Raw genomic sequence first — 20078 nt, 5'->3', positions numbered from 1 at the left:
CAGCTCCATTTTTAAAAGAGAGATAAAACAAAAGTTGCGAACAAAAGTAAAGTTTTATAAATAAATAACGTGACAACTTCGGGCAAGCAGAAATGCACCGAGCCATGTTTGTTTACAGCAGAAGTCACTGCTTCTTCTTCTACTTCCGTTTCCGGTATGTGCTGCACATGTCAAAATATAGTATTCCGATTTACTGTGTGATGCATGAAAATGCACCTCATAACCAAATTTTTTTTTTTTCGGGGTCCATGTACACAGTAACATTGTAATCCGAATTATGATCAGATTAAATATATTTGATCCATGTACACTGAATGACACTCTACTTATTTTAGTTCCCTGGCTAACAGGCTAGCAGCTAATTATGTGTATGCATATACAGTGTAGAGCTGCTCCCCTAAGTTAATAATAATCACCTCCATTGAGCAAAATAAAAGCAGCATTGTAAGTATCTCAAGTATCATTATTCAGTGTATTTTGTTTCAGGTGTAGTGTGCATCAAGTATATTTTCTTTCAAGTGTAGTGTGCACCGTGTATTTTGTATCAAGTGTACTTTGTTTAAGGTGTGGTGTCTATCAAGTGTATTTTGTATCAAATGTAGTGTGCACCAAGTGTAGTGTGTATCAAGTGTACTTTGTTTCAGGTGTAGTGTAATGTTACACAGTGCCCCTCAGTGGTGGTTTAAGGAAATCATTTCAGTTAGAAATGCCCCCATTTTTTATTGGCTATCAATGTCACCTGATAAAGGTCAAAGGTCAGAGCAGCAATCTTGTTTTTCCATTTTTTGTCTGAGACAATCAGCTCTACAAACATTTCCCTCTGAAGCTTTGCATCATCGTTGTTGAGCCTTGACGAAGCTTTGTTTGTAAGTGTATCCAATATATTACATTTATGCCAGTTCATTGATGGTGTATACTTGTTACACGATATAAGATAATGCTAAAAGTTAACATTCCAGTCTGTATGCAACAGAACTGCTAATTTTGCTATGTATTTTGATTTAATGTGAACATTGATCACACGTTTTATACATATGAGAAAAAGTATTTTGTATGTCTTCCTGTTTCACAATATAAAGAGTCTTCTGGCGTGTAAACTTTGTGACCTAGACTAAAAGTAAACAGCCTTCTAAATTACTTCAACGTTTACGTCATCATTCTCTTTAACGCCAAGGACCAGTGTTTAGCTATCTGTCACTGTGCAGGCACGTACGCAGGGGACAGAATATGTAGCGTGCACCGAGTGTAGTGTGTATCAAGTGTACTTTGTTTCAGGTGTAGTGTGTATCAAACCATTTTTCTTCAAGTGTAGTGTGCATCAAGTGTAGTGTGCACCAAGTATAGTGTGTATCAAGTGTACTTTGTTCCATGTGTAATGTGTATCAAGTGTACTTTGTTCCAGCTGTAATGTGTATCAACTGTACTTTGTTTCAGATGTAGTGTGCAGCAAGTGGAATGTGCACCAAGTGTAGTCTGTATCAAGTTACTTTGTTTCAGGTGTAGTGTGTATCAAGTGTACTTTGTTTCAGGTATAGTGTGTATCCAGTGTACTTTTTTTCAGGTGTAGTGTGTTATGCACAGTGATGTAACGGTTAATGGTATAGTGTGCAGCAAGTGTAGTGTGTATCAAGTGTACTTTGTTTCAGGTGTAGTGTTTTATGCACAGTGATGTAACGGTTAATGGTATAGTGTGCAGCAAGTGTAGTGTGTATCAAGTGTACTTTGTTTCAGGTGTAGTGTTTTATGCACAGTGATGTAACGGTTAATGGTATAGTCTGCAGCAAGTGTAGTGTGTATCAAGTGTACTTTGTTTCAGGTGTAGTGTTTTATGCACAGTGATGTAACGGTTAATGGTATAGTGTGCAGCAAGTATATTGTGTATCAAGTTACTTTGTTTCAGGTGAGAGCATTGAAGCTATACTTTGTTTCAGGTATAGTGTGTATCAAGTGTACTTTGTTTCAGGTGTAGTGTGTATCAAGTGAGAGTGGCACTAACAGTCGATAGGCTGTACACCAGGGGTGTCCAAACTTTTTCCACAAAGGGCCGCACACTGACGAGTCAAAGCATGCGGGGGCCGTTTTGATATTTTATTTTGTAAAAAAAACAAAAAAACCTATCTAAAACAGACATAAATTTACAGACAAAACAATGTGTCTGCTTCATATGAATTATTAGTATTAAAATGAGCTACCATATTTGCTTATTATCTCTCTCTCCCTCTCCATGCGAGACAGGCCCATTCTTTGGCTATTTTTAAGACCTTTCTTAAAACCCATTTTTATTCACTGGCTTTTAACCCAGCATGAGACTTTAAACTGTTTTTAACTTTTAACTTTTTTAACGTTTTTTAACTTTTTAACTGCTTTTTATCTAACAAATTGTTCTTAGGGTAATTTGTATTTGCTTTTTAAATGTGTATTTCACTTCTGTTTTAAATGTTATTTTTTAGTCTGTCCTTTGCCTCTATTTCTTTGTGGTGTACAGCCCTTTGTTCTTCAACTGTGGTTGTTTTTAAAGGGCTTTATAAATAAAGTTGGTATGGTATGGTATGGTATTATGCTTACATTTTTACTGTTGTTTTTTTGTCTTATTTTATTTCAACAATATGCCGCGGGCCAAAAAAACTTGAGTTGCGGGCTGCAAATGGCACACTTTGGACACCCCTGCTGTACATAAATGGACAGCTGTATCGGGACCCAAAGGTTACCCCCTGGCTTTTTTAGAATGGGCATTCGTGGGTGTTTTTAGCATCATGGTTTGGCCTGTGTAATGACTACTTCCAGTACTGTTATGTCCTGCATTAAGCTGGGCCTTCACAGGGGCCTGGTGTTAGCTCACGTGAATGTATGCAGCCTGCGTAATAAGTATCAGGAAGTAGAGTGTATTGTTGGAGATCATTTTATTAATATCTTTGACATTTCTGAGACCCACCTTGATGATTCCTTTTCTGATTCAGTTGTAGCCATTGAGGGGTTCTCAATTTTTAGGAAAGATAGAAACAGGTTTGGGGGTGGGGTGGCTATTTATGCTCAGAATCATTTATCTATCAAAGTGCGTAGTGATTTGATGAGGGAGAGCATTGAAGCTATTTGTGTGCAGGTCCATCTGCCTTATTTGAAACCAATTGTAGTATGCTGTTTCTATTGGCCTCCTAGTGCTGGTGCTCTGTATCTGAAGGAGTTATGTGAGATGTTTGACAGGATATCAGATGAGAATAGAGAAATCTATTTACTGGGGGATATGAATGTTGACTGGCTGGGACAAGGGTGTACAAACAAAAATAAGTTACTATCCATTTTAAATGCTTGCAATCTGTCCCAAATTGTTGCCCCTCCCATGAGAATAGGTGTAGGCAGTGATGGTATTATTTTAGCTACATGCATTGATCATATTTATACAAATGTTCCTGACCAATGCTCCAAGGCAGTGTCGGTTCCTGTAGGTTTTACTGACCACAATATAATAGCAGTCACTAGAAAGGCAAGGGTTCCTAAACCTAAAGCGAATATTATTTTTACAAGGTCTTATAAGATATTTGATGAAGTGTTTTATTGATGAAATCTCCTGTTTAAAATGGAACGAGGTGTGCAGTGAGGAAGACCCTGAGGCCGCACTGGATTTATTTATGTTAATGTACATGAGTGTTGGGGACAAGCATGCCCCTTTGAAAAAGTTTGCAGTCAAAAATAAGTCTGCCCCATGGATTGATAATGGACTTAGGAGTTTAATGACAGAAAGAGACATGGCTAAGAAAGCCTCAGTCAACTCAGGTTTAATTGATGACAGACATAAGTAATGTTCCTTAAGAAACCAGGTCACAAAGTTAAACAAACTGAAAAAATGGGAATATTACAAACAGAGGTTATATGATGTAAGATATGATAGCAAAAACTTATGGAATGTTTTGAATTAAACCATGGGTAGAAAGCAGTGACGTGCGGTGAGGTTCATGGCTGGTGAGGCACTGACTTCATCACAGTCAGATTTACAAACATATGAACCCTAAAGAGTATCTTATTCACCATTTGATTGGCAGCAGTTAACGGGTTATGTTTAAAAGCTCATACCAGCATTCTTCCCTGCTTGGCACTCAGCATCAAGGGTTGGAATTGGGGGTTAAATCACCAAAGATTATTCCCGGGTGCGGCGCCACTGCTGCCCACTGCTCCCCTCACCTCCCAGGGGGTGATCAAGGGGATGGGTCAAATGCAGAGGACAAATTTCATTACACCTAGTGTGTGTGACAATCATTCGTACTTTAACTTAACTTTAACTTTACACATACAAACTGTAGCACACAAAAAAGCACATTTAATAAAAGTCGAAGTGTTCCCAAACGGGAGATCTTAACGAGGCAGGAGGGTCTTCCAGCTCTGGCTTTTATATGTTGTCGTAGCCCGGTCGTTGCTAGCATGCCGTGTGTTGTGCCTCAGTGTGCGTTGTTTACACAACGTGCGCTACGCTACTTAATATGTCCGTGTGGAAACTCGTTCGGTACACCTTCGAATTGAACCGGAACCCCGTACCGAAACGGTTCGATACAAATACACGTACCGTTACACCCATAATATATATATATATATATATATATATATATATATATATATATATATATATATATATATATATATATATATATATATATATATATATATATACATTCAAATATATACACATATATATGTAAATATATATATATATATATATATATATATATATATATATATATACAGACACATATATACACATTAATATATATATATTTTTATACATACATATATATACATATATGTAATATATACACACATATATACATATATGTATGTATATATATACACACACATATATACACACACATATGTATACATATATATGTATACATATATATACATACATGCAAGCTGGCAGAGGTGCTGGAGAAAAGTCGGCAGGAGGCAAACAACCAGAGTCCAGCACAAAGCCAATGCAGGATCCACTTCCTAAGGCAGGGGGAACCTGCGACACATTCCAGCAAGAGACCACCCGCCAAGGTATTAACACCAGGGGCGGCGTGGAAGATGGAAGTGGACCTGGCTAGGCAGCTCCAGTTCCCACAGGAGATATGTAGCACCACCTTAAGACCAGATGTGGTGCTGTGGTCTGCAGCTGTGAAGTCAGTAGTACTGATTGAGCTGACAGTGCCATGGGAGGAGGGACTGGAAGCTGCCTACGAGAGAAAGAAGGCAAAGTATGCAGACCTGGTCGCGGAGTGCAGAGAAAGTGGATGGAGGGTGAGACTGTATCCGGTGGAGGTGGGAGCCAGAGGCTTTGTGGGCAGAACAACACCACGCCTGCTCAAGGACCTGGGACTACGTGGAGCCACCCTGAGCAGATCCACCAAGGAGCTTTCAGAAATAGCAGAGAAATCTAGCCACTGGCTCTGGCTCAAACGACGCGACAAGGCTTGGGGAGCAACATCAAAGTAGGTTTTGCTGCAGGGGGTGTCAGGGAGACGCCCCCGCCACCGGGAGATGTTCTGGGCTAAGGGGCGAAACATCAATGAGAGGTGGTCCCCAGCTGAAGACCCTGCAGCAAAACCTTTTCTGGTATGCGGTCAGGTTTAGGCCTGCCTCAGGGAAGAGGACGTCCCTGCCATGCACAGTCCACCGCATGCACCAGTGGAGGTGCGACAGGCCTAAGGCCCAGCGGGAAGACCACATTGCTGTAATTAAAATGCATATATATATATATATATATATATATATATATATATATATATATATATATATATATATATATATATATATATATATATATATATATATATATATATATATATACACATATATATATATATACATACATACATATATATACATACATATATATATATATATACACATATATATATAAATATATATACATACATATATATATATATATATATATACACATATACAGTATACACACATATATATATACATACATCAGTGTTTCCCACACATTCATTTATTTGTGGCGACCCGCCACGAAAGAATTACGTCCGCCACAAATTTAAAAAAAAATAATTAAATTTTTTTTATTTTTTTTTGTCCTGTCCAGCTTCTCAGGCAAATCATATAGTAGATGTAGATGCCCATATCGGCTGTTCAGATTTACTTTACAAAAGAGAAGTGTGGGATACTTCTCTTGTTGCCTTATTTGTATTTGACTTTATTAAATGTATTTATATTATCATTTGGTGCAGCCGGGCCGGAGCAGGAGGGGATAGAAAGAGAGAAAAAAGAAGACAGATGGGGAAATTGTGGGGACAAGAGGGGACAGAGAGACAACAACAACAATAGAGCAACATCAGCAAATACGACATGTACAAATATGATGGTAAAAGTAATAGCAAATAAGCAGTTAGCGAAAATAAAAAACAATACAGAAATGACAATGAGCATTATTACACTACAAATGGAGCAATACAGATACCAATAGAAATAGCGCTATTAATAATGAACAATACCAATACTTTACCTTTATTATCAACAATACAGTTGTTCAAATGCAACAATACATATACCTGCACGTAATGATAACTTGAGATACGAAAGAATGCAGAAAAATGGAAGGGAAGAAAGAGAAGCAACCTACATTAACCTTGTAGATTGTTATAGTAACAATAGGTTAAGCTTTGTCAGTGTGCCATGTGTTACCCAGTTTACCCTAGGGCAGGGGTCACTAACGCGGTGCCCGCGGGCACCAGGTAACCTGTAAGGACCAGATGAGTAGCCCGCTGACCTGTTCTAAAAATAGCTCAAATAGCAGAACTTACTAGTGAGCTGCCTCTATTTATTAAATTTTATTTATTTACTAGCAAGCTGGTCTCGCTCTGCTCAACATTTTTAATTCTAAGAGAAACAAAACCTCGAATAGAATTTGAAAATCCAAGAAAATATTTTAAAGACTTGGTCTTCACTAACTGACAAAGAAACAGATAACAGATTTGGTGTCAAGTTCAAAGTGTGACATGATTTATTTAAAAATTTGAGAGTTTACTTTTTTATTTTACATGAGTTATTGTACAAACGTGGTGCAAAGTAATTCATGATTTGTTAAAAAATGTTAGTGGCTAGCTAGTTAAAATGGGATATTGTGATTTCACAAGACTGTCTTAGAAGTGATCATTTGAAAATGTTCAATTTGAAAAATGTGCACTTAGAGAAAATATAAAAATAAAGTGTTGCATATTGATATTTATCTGTTTCTATATATATTTATTGTGAGAAATCATTAAGATGATCAGTGTTTCCACAAAGATAAATATCATTAATTATTAATAATAACATAGAGTTAAAGCTAAATTGAGCAAATTGGCTACTTCTGGCAATTTATTTAAGTGTGTATCAAACCGGTAGCCCTTCGCATTAATCAGTACCCAAGAAGTAGCTCTTGGTTTCAAAAAGGTTGGTGACCCCTGCCCTAGGGCAACAACGTTAATATATGTTTGATGAAATGTGATTATGTGCATGAGTGTATGTATGCATATGTACTTGTATATGTACAGTATGTGTATGTGTTTGTACAGTGAATGTATATGTACAGTATGTGTATGTTTGTATATTTAGTATGCACTAATTAAAGGGGCAGAGCTTTAAGAGACATTTTAGCTTTTATATTTTATAAGATATATTTTTTGTAAGAACCACAATTAATAAATATATTTCAGTGAATAACTTATTGTTCAAATCTGTATATAAATATGTACATAAAGTGTTGTAATTATATTGTAAAATGGATGGATGGATGGATGGACGTTTAAAACTAAACTGTTATTATTAATTAGTAAGTATAAATTTTTTTAGCCTTTTTAGAGAAAATCATATCATTGTAGTAAATTATGCAAATTACTCGATGATGTCATGGTGACCACGCCCCCACCGCCACAGGTATCTTGGCAGTTTATGGGAAACACTGTACATATATATATATATATATATATAAAAACATATATATATATATATACATACATACACATATATACATACATATATATATATATACATAAAAATGTATACATATATATACTTATACATACATACATACATGTATACATATACATACATATATATATATATACATACATACATATACATACATGTATACATATACATACATACAGGTATATATATACATACATACATATATATACATATACATACATACATACATATATATATACCTATACATACTTGGTGCACACTACTCTTGATGCAAAATACACTTGAAACAAAGTACACTTGATACACACCAAACCTGAAACAAAGTACACTTGGTGCACACTACACTTGATACACACTTCACTACAGGGATGTGTTTACAGGTGTGGGGGTCCTGAGTGGGCAGTTGTATGCAGCTGGCGGCCATGATGGTCCTCTGGTGAGGAAGAGTGTGGAGGTTTACGAGCCGCAGAACAACACGTGGAGGCCTGTGTGCGACATGAACATGTGCCGCCGCAACGCTGGTCAGAGGACACACACACACACACACACACACACACACACACACACACACACACACACACACTGAAGTAGTGGTATGTAACACTGTGCAGGCGTGTGCACCATCAACGGTCTTCTCTACGTGATCGGAGGAGATGACGGCTCCTGCAACCTTTCCTCCGTGGAGTTTTACGACCCGGCCACCGACAAGTGGAGCCTCATCCCCACCAACATGAGCAATGGGCGGAGCTACGCTGGTATGCCTCGCCTTCCCTCCTCTTTCATTGTTTGGTTAAAATCAATAGTTAGCGGTGGTTTTGTCGTGTGCAGGCGTCGCCGTCATCGACAAACCCTTCTGAGCACAGGAAGTGCTGCGGACGTCTAAAACTTGAGCGGCCACAGAAGAAGCGAGCCAATCAGCACGGATCCTGGCGGGCTCTGGATCACGTAACCGTTTACACTGAGGAGAAGGATCAAAAGAGATGGACTCACTCTGGTGTCGAGCACCATTTCCTTCTCAGACTCTCAGGCAACAGACTGCTAGAGGTGCATGCTGGGAGATGCACCACCAGGCGGCGCTCTGAGGAAGAATGTAAGATTATTCTTAAGTCAGAAAGCACCACTACTGATGGTCATGTGATCGATGTGTCCAAAGTGCCAACACGTCGATTAGCGGCTAAGAATGCTGACTTTTAAAGTGTCAAAATGCACTGTAGAGTTGAGATCTATTTATTACATGCAAAGCATTTATTCCAGTCAAACTCTTCCTTGTGCTTCATGATTATTTTTTTTACATGTTTTCAATACTTTGTTGCTACACACGAAGGACATGAATTAAACGCATAGTTAAAGAATTAACTTTGCTGCTATTAAGCTGACCATCCATCCAATTGAGAGTTCCTGAAAGTGTGTAGTAGCACAACAGCACCCTCTGCTGGTTGTAAATAGACCATTCTGGAGTCTCCTGATGAAAGCACATTATTGTGTTCATCGGGAACACTATGATCGTAGTGTAGTATCAAGTGTAGTGTATAAAGCTATGATATTAGTGTAGTATCAAGTGTAGTGTACTACACTGATCGTAGTGTAGTATCAAGTGTAGTGTACTACACTATGATCGTAGTGTAGTATCAAGTGTAGTGTACTACACTATGATCGTAGTGTAGTATCAAGTGTAGTGTATAAAGCTATGATCTTAGTGTAGTGTCAAGTGTAGTGTATAAAGCTATGATCGTAGTGTAGTATCAAGTGTAGTGTACTACACTATGAACGTAGTGTGTATCAAGTGTAGTTTACTCCACTATGAACGTAGTGTAGTATCAAGTGTAGTGTACTACATTATGAGCGTAGTGTGTATCAAGTGTAGTGTACTCCACTATGAACGTAGTGTAGTATCAAGTGTAGTGTACTACATTATGAGCGTAGTGTGTATCAAGTGTAGTGTACTACACTATGAACGTAGTGTAGTATCAAGTGTAGTGTATAAAGCTATGATCTTAGTTTAGTGTCAAGTGTAGTGTACTACACTATGATGGTAGTGTAGTATCAAGTGTAGTGTACTACATTATGAGCGTAGTGTGTATCAAGTGTAGTGTACTACATTATGAACGTAGTGTAGTATCAAGTGTAGTGTATAAAGCTATGATCTTAGTTTAGTGTCAAGTGTAGTGTACTACACTATGATCGTAGTGTAGTATCAACTGTAGTGTACTACACTATGAACGTAGTGTAGTATCAAGTGTAGTGTATAAAGCTATGATCTTAGTGGAGTATCAAGTGTAGTGTACTACACTATGATCGTAGTGTAGTATCAAGTGTAGTGTACTACACTATGAACGTAGTGTAGTATCAAGTGTAGTGTACTACACTATGATCATAGTGTGTATCAAGTGTAGTTTACTCCACTATGAACGTAGTGTAGTATCAAGTGTAGTGTACTTCACTATGATCGTAGTGTAGTGTACTACTATATGAGCGTAGTGTGTATCAAGTGTAGTGTACTACATTATGATCGTAGTGTGTATCAAGTGTAGTTTACTCCACTATGATCATAGTGTAATATCAAGTGTAGTGTACTACACTGCGATCGTAGTGTAGTGTACTACACTATGATCATAGTGTAGTATCAAGTGTAGTGTATACACCATGATCGTAGTGTAGTATCAAGTGTAGTGTACTACACTATAATCGTAGTGTAGTATCAAGTGTAGTGTACTACACTATGAACGTAGTGTAGTATCAAGTGTAGTGTATAAAGCTATGATCTTAGTGGAGTATCAAGTGTAGTGTACTACACTATGATCGTAGTGTAGTATCAAGTGTAGTGTACTACACTATGAACGTAGTGTAGTATCAAGTGTAGTGTACTACACTATGATTGTAGTGTGTATCAAGTGTAGTTTACTCCACTATGATCGTAGTGTAGTGTACTACTATATGATCGTAGTGTGTATCAAGTGTAGTTTACTCCACTATGATCATAGTGTAATATCAAGTGTAGTGTACTACACTGCGATCGTAGTGTAGTGTACTACACTATGATCATAGTGTAGTATCAAGTGTAGTGTATACACCATGATCGTAGTGTAGTATCAAGTGTAGTGTACTACACTATGATCGTAGTGTAGTATCAAGTGTAGTGTACTACACTATGAACGTAGTGTAGTATCAAGTGTAGTGTACTACACTATGAACGTAGTGTAGTATCAAGTGTAGTGTACTACACTATGATCGTAGTGTGTATCAAGTGTAGTTTACTCCACTATGAACGTAGTGTAGTATCAAGTGTAGTGTACTTCACTATGATCGTAGTGTAGTGTACTACATTATGATCGTAGTGTGTATCAAGTGTAGTGTACTACATTATGATCGTAGTGTGTATCAAGTGTAGTTTACTCCACTATGATCATAGTGTAATATCAAGTGTAGTGTACTACACTATGATCGTAGTGTAGTATCAAGTGTAGTGTACACATTGTGATCGTATTGTAGTATCAAGTGTAGTGTACTACACTATGATCATAGTGTAGTGTACTACACTATGATCGTAGTGTAGTATCAAGTGTAGTGTACTACACTATGATGGTAGTGGGTAACAGTTAGAGATGCTACCTCAGTAGAAGCATTTAAGTCCCATCTTAAAACTCATTTGTATACTCTAGCCTTTAAATAGACCCCCTTTTTATAGACACCCTTTTTAGACCAGTTGATCTGCCGTTGCTTTTCTTTTCTCCTCTGCCCCCCTCTCTCTTGTGGAGGGGGGGGGGACACAGGTCCGGTGGCCATAGATGAAGTGCTGGCTGTCCAGAGTCGGGACCCGGGGTGGACCGCTCGCCTGAGCATCAGTTGGGGACATCTCTGCGCTGCTGACCCGTCTCCACTCGGGATGGTTTCCTGCTGGCCCCACTATGGACTGGACTCTCACTATTATGTTAGATCCACTATGGACTGGACTCTCACTATTATGTTAGATCCACTATGGACTGGACTCTCACTATTATGTTAGATCCACTATGGACTGGACTCTCACTATTATGTTAGATCCACTATGGACTGGACTCTCACTATTATGTTAGATCCACTATGGACTGGACTCTCACTATTATGTTGGATCCACTATGGACTGGACTCTCACTATTATGTTAGATCCACTATGGACTGGACTCTCACTATTATGTTAGATCCACTATGGACTGGACTCTCACTATTATGTTAGATCCACTATGGACTGGACTCTCACTATTATGTTAGATCCACTATGGACTGGACTCTCACTATTATGTTAGATCCACTATGGACTGGACTCTCACTATTATGTTAGATCCACTATGGACTGGACTCTCACTATTATGTTGGATCCACTATGGACTGGACTCTCACTATTATGTTGGATCCACTATGGACTGGACTCTCACTATTATGTTGGATCCACTATGGACTGGACTCTCACTATTATGTTAGATCCACTATGGACTGGACTCTCACTATTATGTTAGATCCACTATGGACTGGACTCTCACTATTATGTTAGATCCACTACGGACTGGACTCTCACTATTATGTTAGATCCACTATGGACTGGACTCTCACTATTATGTTAGATCCACTACGGACTGGACTCTCACTATTATGTTAGATCCACTATGGACTGGACTCTCACTATTATGTTGGATCCACTATGGACTGGACTTTCACAATATTATGTCAGACCCACTCGACATCCATTGCTTTCGGTCTCCCCTAGGGGGGGGGGGGGGGGGGGGGGTTACCCATTACCCACATATGCGGTCCTCTCCAAGGTTTCTCATAGTCATTCACATTGACGTCCCACTGGGGTGAGTTTTCCTTGCCCGTATGTGGGCTCTGTACCGAGGATGTCGTTGTGGCTTGTGCAGCCCTTTGAGACCCTTGTGATTTAGGGCTATATAAATAAACATTGATTGATTGATGATCGTAGTGTAGTATCAAGTGTAGTGTACTACACTATGATCTTATTGTAGTATCAAGTGTAGTGTACTACACTATGATCGTAGTGTAGTATCAAGTGTAGTGTACTACACTATGATCGTAGTGTACTACACTATGATATTATTGTAGTATCAAGTGCAGTGTACTACAGTATGATCGTAGTGTACTACACTATGATATTATTGTAGTATCAAGTGCAGTGTACTACACTATGATCGTAGTGTACTACACTATGATATTATTGTAGTATCAAGTGCAGTGTACTACACTATGATCATAGTGTAGTATCTAGTGCAGTGTACTACACTATGATCTTATTGTAGTATCAAGTGTAGTGTACTACACTATGATCGTAGTGTAGTATCAAGTGTAGTGTACTACACTATGATCGTAGTGTACTACACTATGATATTATTGTAGTATCAAGTGCAGTGTACTACAGTATGATCGTAGTGTACTACACTATGATGTTATTGTAGTATCAAGTGCAGTGTACTACACTATGATCGTAGTGTACTACACTATGATATTATTGTAGTATCAAGTGCAGTGTACTACACTATGATCATAGTGTAGTATCTAGTGCAGTGTACTACACTATGATCGTAGTGTAGTATCAAAGTGTAGTGTACTACACTATGATCTTATTGTAGTATCAAGTGTAGTGTAGTATATGTATGTATATATATATATATAAATGGTTGTCCCAATACCAATATTTTTCGACCGGTGCCGGTACCAAAATGTATTTTCTAAAAAAAAAGGGTACCACAAAAAAATGGCATTATTGGCTTTATTTGAACAAAACATCTTAGTGTACATGAAACATATGTTTATTATTGTAATTTAGTCCTTAAATAAAATGAACATACTAGACAACTTGTCTTTTAGTAGTAAGTAAACAAACAAATACTTCTAATTAGTCTGCTGATGTATGCAGTAACATATTGTGTCATTTATCTACCTATTATTTTGTACACATTATGAGGGACAAACTGTAAAAATGTATTATTAATCTACTTGTTCATTTGCTGTTAAAATGTTTATTTTCTGTTTCAACATTTTCTATCTACACTTTTGTTCAAATGTAATAATCACTTATTCTTCTCTTCTTTGATACTTTACATTAGTTTTGGATGATACCACATATTTAGGAATCGATCTGATACCAAGAAGTTACAGAATCATACATTGGTCATATTCAAAGTCCTCATGTGTCCAGGGACATATTTACTGACTTTATAAACATAATATACATTTTAAAAAAAGGAAAAAAGATTTTGTGACGATAAAAAAATATCGATGTAATCATAGTAATATCGACTAGATACGCTCTTGTACTTGGTATCATTACAGAGGATGTCAGGTGTAGATCCACCCATGGCATTTGTTTACATTGTGACGGCAGTGAGATATTGTATCCTCCTACGGTGTGTAGTGAAGCATGTTTAGCTATTCCTCGTCCTCCAGTGATAATGCTACTTGTAAGAAACTTACTTTATTTGTTGCCATGGAGGCCAGGATTAGTGATTTAGAAGTAGCTAAAACACTGTGGATGGATGTTAGCTGCGAGCTAGCTAGCCATGTCTTAAAGCAGCTCTTCCTGAGGGTGTTTCAGTGTTATAACTTCACCTTTATCTTTACTTTTTACACCAAAATGCGTCCATTCTCCCTTTTCTGTCTACACACTGTGTCTGCTTGTGAGTACTCTGTGTGTGTGTGTGTGTGTGTGTGTGTGTGTGTGTGTGTGTGTGTGTGTGTGTGTGTGTGCGTGCGTGCGTGCGTGCGTGCGTGCGTGCGTGCGTGCGTGCGTGCGTGCGTGCGTGCGTGCGTGCGTGCGTGCGTGCGTGCGTGCGTGCGTGCGTGTTGCCCAACAGCAGTAAAACCAGCAATGTCATGATTGACTATTTGCTTGATCAGTAACTTAACAAATCTCCAAAGTTTTGGTTCACCTCCATCGTAGTTCACTAAGACGGGTCCTCGATTATATTTGTCATTAGGGCCTGGAATCTAGCTCTGCAAGACCTGGGATAGCTGAGTGTTTAACACTGTTGGCCACCAAGCAAGGGGGACTGGGTTCAAATCCCAGTAGGGAGTTAGTGTTTTGTGTCACTATCATTGTGATTTAGTGAGACAGGTTCTCAATTAAATATGTCATTGGGGCCCGAAATCTAGTTTCAACTGTCTTAAGTTTGCCAATGACCATTTGGATGATCCAGAGGAGTCATGGGAGAAAGTTTTGTGGACAGTGTTTTATCACATCTCCATCATAGTTTACAGACACAGGTTCACCATTAAATCTGGTTTTAAGAAAACCCAAAGTAGCTCAGTGGGTAACATCAATACTGTTAACCAAGGGGTACTGGGTTCAAGTCCCACTTACAGTTTTATATCATAGTTTACTGAGACAGGTTCTCAATTAAATGTTTTATTGGGGACCGAAAACTTTGTTCTAGAAGACCAAAGATTAAAAAAAATTGACTCAATATTTACTAGTTTTAAAGTGACCTGACTGGGATTGAACCCAGAACCCTTTGATTGGGAGCTAGCTGTTTAACCATTCAGCTATCCTTGCATTTTTTATCCCCAGATTTCGGGCCCCAATGACATATATAATTGAGAACCTTTAAACTATCATACAAAAGCTTTATTCCTCTGACTAGATCTTTACTAGCTTCAGAGTGACTTGACTGGGAATTGAACCCAGAACCCTTTGATTGGGAGGTAGCTGTTTAACCATTCAGCTATCCTTGCTCTTACTGATACCAGATTTCCGTCCCCAATGACATATTTAATTGAGACCCTGTCTCAGTAAACTATGATATAGAAGAGTAATTTCTCTGACTGGATCTTTCCTAGTTACCAAACGAGTTGAACCGAGTCCCATTTGATTGGACACTAGCTGCTTTGACCACTAAGCTATTCTTGGTCTTCTTGAAGCTAGATTTTGTGTTTTGTAACATGTATTTGAAAACAACAGAGTGCTCCTGTCACAGAAAGGATCTTTGACCTGCATTTTTCCACAGTACAGTCCTCCCGTCAAACAAGATCTTTGATTTGTGTTTTGTAACATGTATTTTAAAACAGCAGAGTGTTCCTGTCGCAGAAAGGATCTTTGAGTACAGTTCTCCCGTCAAACAAGATCTTTGATTTATGTTTTTTATGTATTTAAAAACAGCAGAGTGCTCCTGTCGCAGAAAGGTTCTTTGACCTGCATTTTTCCACAGTACAGTGCTCCCGTCAAACAAGATCTTTGATTAGTGTTTTGTAACACCTCCACTCCACTGTATTATCCTGAATCAGATGCACCTGTGTGAGGTCGTTAGCTGCATAAAGACACCTGTCCACCCCATACAATCAGTAAGAGCCAAACATTCAGCATGGCTAAGAGCAAAGAGCTGTCCAAAGACACCAGAGACAAAATTGTACAACTCCACAAGGATGGAAAGGGCTACGGAGAAATTGCCAAGCAGCTTGGTGAAAAAAGGTCCACTGTTGGAGCAATCATTAGAAAATGGGAGAAGCTAAACATGACGGTCAATCTCAATCGGAGTGGAGCCCCATGCAAGATATCACCTCGTGGGGTCTCAATGATGCTAAGAAAGGTGAGGAATCAGCCCAGGACTACACGGCAGGACTTGGTCAATGACCTGAAAAGAGCTGGGACCACTGTTTCCATGGTCACTGTTGGTAATAACGTCATGGTTTGAAATCATGCATGGCACGGAAGGTTCCCCTGCTTCAACCAGAACATGTTAAGGCCCGTCTTAAGTTTGCCAATGACCATTTGGATGATCCAGAGGAGTCATGGGAGAAAGTTTTGTGGACAGTGTTTTATCACATCTCCATCATAGTTTACAGACACAGGTTCACCATTAAATCTGGTCTTAAGAAAACCCAAGGTAGCTCAGTGGGTAACATCAATACTGTTAACCAAGGGGTACTGGGTTCAAGTCCCACTTACAGTTTTATATCATAGTTTACTGAGACAGGTTCTCAATTAAATGTTTCATTGGGGCCCGAAAACTTTGTTCTAGAAGACCAAAGATAGCTGAAGGGTTAAACATCTACCTCCCAATCAAAGGGTTCTGGGTTCAATCCCAGTCAGGTCACTCTACAACTACTAAATATCCACTCAGAGCAATTAATCTTTTAAATGAAAGTTTACTGAGACAGTTCTCAATTATATATGTCATTGGGGCCCGGAAATCTGGTAACAAATAGAGCAAGGATGGCTGAATGGTTAAACAGCTACCTCTCAATCAAAGGGTTCTGGGTTCAATCCCAGTCAGGTCACTCTACAACTACTAAATATCCACTCAGAGCAATTAAACTTTTAAATGAAAGTTTACTGAGACAGTTCTCAATTATATATGTCATTGGGGCCCGGAAATCTGGTAATTGTATGGCCGAGGATAGCTGAATGGTTAAACATCTAGCTCCCAACAAAGGGTTCATGGGTTCAATCCCAGTCCAAGGTCCAAGCAAGGGTGGGTAGTAGAGTTATGTGGGGGTGTATCACCTCCCCCACACAGAGTAAAGTCAAGTGGTAGCTGGTTAATTAACTTATAGTTAAAAAGGTAAGTATGAGTAATAATAATAACAAATAGTCTATAGTCCAAAAGTCAAGGGTAACCTCGGGGGTTAGCTCCTCCTCCTTGCTGAGGCTAAAGTTGGCTGGGATGGGTGGGAATAGAAAGATAAATAATTAATTCATTGTGAGTGTTGACCAATCAGCTCTCCCGGTCTGACTAATTGCAGTTGAGATAATAAAAAATAAAAAAAAACTGCAATTGATACAATAAAAAAAAAAAAAAAATTGGATAATAAAAAAATAAGATAAAAAAAAAACATGTCTGTCATGTAATTGCAATTGAGATAATTACAATTGAGTTAATTGCGATAATTGGAAATGGAGATAATTAATTTTAATTATCTCAATTGAGATAATTAATTATCTTGATTAATTATGATAGTCTTAATTGAGATAATTAATTATCTTGATTAATTATGATAATTAATTATCTCAATTGAGATAATTAAAATTAATTATCTCCATTTCCAATTATCGCAATTAACTCAATTGTAATTATCTCAATTGCAATTACATGACAGACATGTTTTTTTTTATCTTATTTTTTTATTATCCAATTTTTTTTTTTTTTTTATTGTATCAATTGCAGTTTTTTTTTATTTTTTATTATCTCAACTGCAATTAGTCAGACCGGGAGAGCTGATTGGTCAACACTCACAATGAATTAATTATTTATCTTTCTATTCCCACCCATCCCAGCCAACTTTAGCCTCAGCAAGGAGGAGGAGCTAACCCCCGAGGTTACCCTTGACTTTTGGACTATAGACTATTTGTTATTATTATTACTCATACTTACCTTTTTAACTATAAGTTAATTAACCAGCTACCACTTGACTTTACTCTGTGTGGGGGAGGTGATACACCCCCACATAACTCTACTACCCACCCTTGCTTGGACCTTGGACTGGGATTGAACCCATGAACCCTTTGTTGGGAGCTAGATGTTTAACCATTCAGCTATCCTCGGCCATACAATTACCAGATTTCCGGGCCCCAATGACATATATAATTGAGAACTGTCTCAGTAAACTTTCATTTAAAAGTTTAATTGCTCTGAGTGGATATTTAGTAGTTGTAGAGTGACCTGACTGGGATTGAACCCAGAACCCTTTGATTGAGAGGTAGCTGTTTAACCATTCAGCCATCCTTGCTCTATTTGTTACCAGATTTCCGGGCCCCAATGACATATATAATTGAGAACTGTCTCAGTAAACTTTCATTTAAAAGATTAATTGCTCTGAGTGGATATTTAGTAGTTGTAGAGTGACCTGACTGGGATTGAACCCAGAACCCTTTGATTGGGAGGTAGCTGTTTAACCCTTCAGCTATCTTTGGTCTTCTAGAACAAAGTTTTCGGGCCCCAATGAAACATTTAATTGAGAACCTGTCTCAGTAAACTATGATATAAAACTGTAAGTGGGACTTGAACCCAGTACCCCTTGGTTAACAGTATTGATGTTACCCACTGAGCTACCTTGGGTTTTCTTAAGACCATATTTAATGGTGAACCTGTGTCTGTAAACTATGATGGAGATGTGATAAAACACTGTCCACAAAACCTTCTCCCTTGACTCCTCTGGATCATCCAAATGGTCATTGGCAAACTTAAGACGGGCCTTAACATGTTCTGGTTTAAGCAGGGGAACCTTCCGTGCCATGCATGATTTCAAACCATGACGTTATTACCAACAGTGACCATGGAAACAGTGGTCCCAGCTCTTTTCAGGTCATTGACCAAGTCCTGCCGTGTAGTCCTGGGCTGATTCCTCACCTTTCTTAGCATCATTGAGACCCCACCAGGTGATATCTTGCATGGGGCTCCACTCCGATTGAGATTGACCGTCATGTTTAGCTTCTCCCATTTTCTAATGATTGCTCCAACAGTGGACCTTTTTTCACCAAGCTGCTTGGCAATTTCTCCGTAGCCCTTTCCATCCTTGTGGAGTTGTACAATTTTGTCTCTAGTGTCTTTGGACAGCTCTTTGCTCTTAGCCATGCTGAATGTTTGGGTCTTGCTGATTGTACAGGTGTCTTTATGCAGCTAACGACCTCACACAGGTGCATCTGATTCAGGATAATACAGTGGAGTGCTCCTGTCACAAAACACAAATCAAAGATCTTGTTTGACGGTAGCACTGTACTGTGGAAAAATGCAGGTCAAAGATCCTTTCTGCGACAGGAGCACTCTGCTGCTTTAAAATACATGTTACAAAACACAAATCAAAGATCTTGTTTGATGGGAGCACTGTACTGTGGAAAAATGCAGGTCAAAGATCCTTTATGTGACAGGAGCACTATGCTGTTTTTAAATAAATGTTACAAAACACTAATCAAAGATCTTGTTTGACGGGAGGACTGTACTGTGGAAAAATGCAGGTCAAAGATCCTTTCTGTGACAGGAGCACTCTGCTGTTTTTAAATACATAAAAAACACAAATCAAAGATCTTGTTTGACGGGAGCACTGTACTGTGGAAAAATGCAGGTCAAAGATCCTTTCTGTGACAGGAGCACTCTGTTGTTTTCAAATACATGTTACAAAACACAAAATCT

The 20078-nt window shown here is 38.5% G+C and overlaps 1 protein-coding gene across 2 annotated transcripts in view; it reads left to right on the top strand.

The window, feature by feature from the left end:
- The window catches only part of klhl3 (kelch-like family member 3), a 31596-nt gene extending 22255 nt beyond the window's left edge, over window positions 1-9341 (top strand). For both annotated transcript variants that reach the window (XM_062039992.1, XM_062039991.1), the window contains exons 14-16: window positions 8349-8489; window positions 8580-8723; window positions 8797-9341. In XM_062039992.1, the coding sequence (XP_061895976.1) occupies window positions 8349-8489; window positions 8580-8723; window positions 8797-8825 (314 nt within the window). In that variant the 3' untranslated portion in view covers window positions 8826-9341. The remainder of the gene's footprint in view (window positions 1-8348; window positions 8490-8579; window positions 8724-8796) is intronic.
- Window positions 9342-20078: the final 10737 nt, after the last annotated feature.

Source organism: Entelurus aequoreus, linkage group LG28 (assembly GCF_033978785.1).
Source record: "Entelurus aequoreus isolate RoL-2023_Sb linkage group LG28, RoL_Eaeq_v1.1, whole genome shotgun sequence".
NCBI classification, from domain to species: domain Eukaryota; kingdom Metazoa; phylum Chordata; class Actinopteri; order Syngnathiformes; family Syngnathidae; genus Entelurus; species Entelurus aequoreus.
This window is presented reverse-complemented; position numbering and strand designations above follow the sequence as displayed.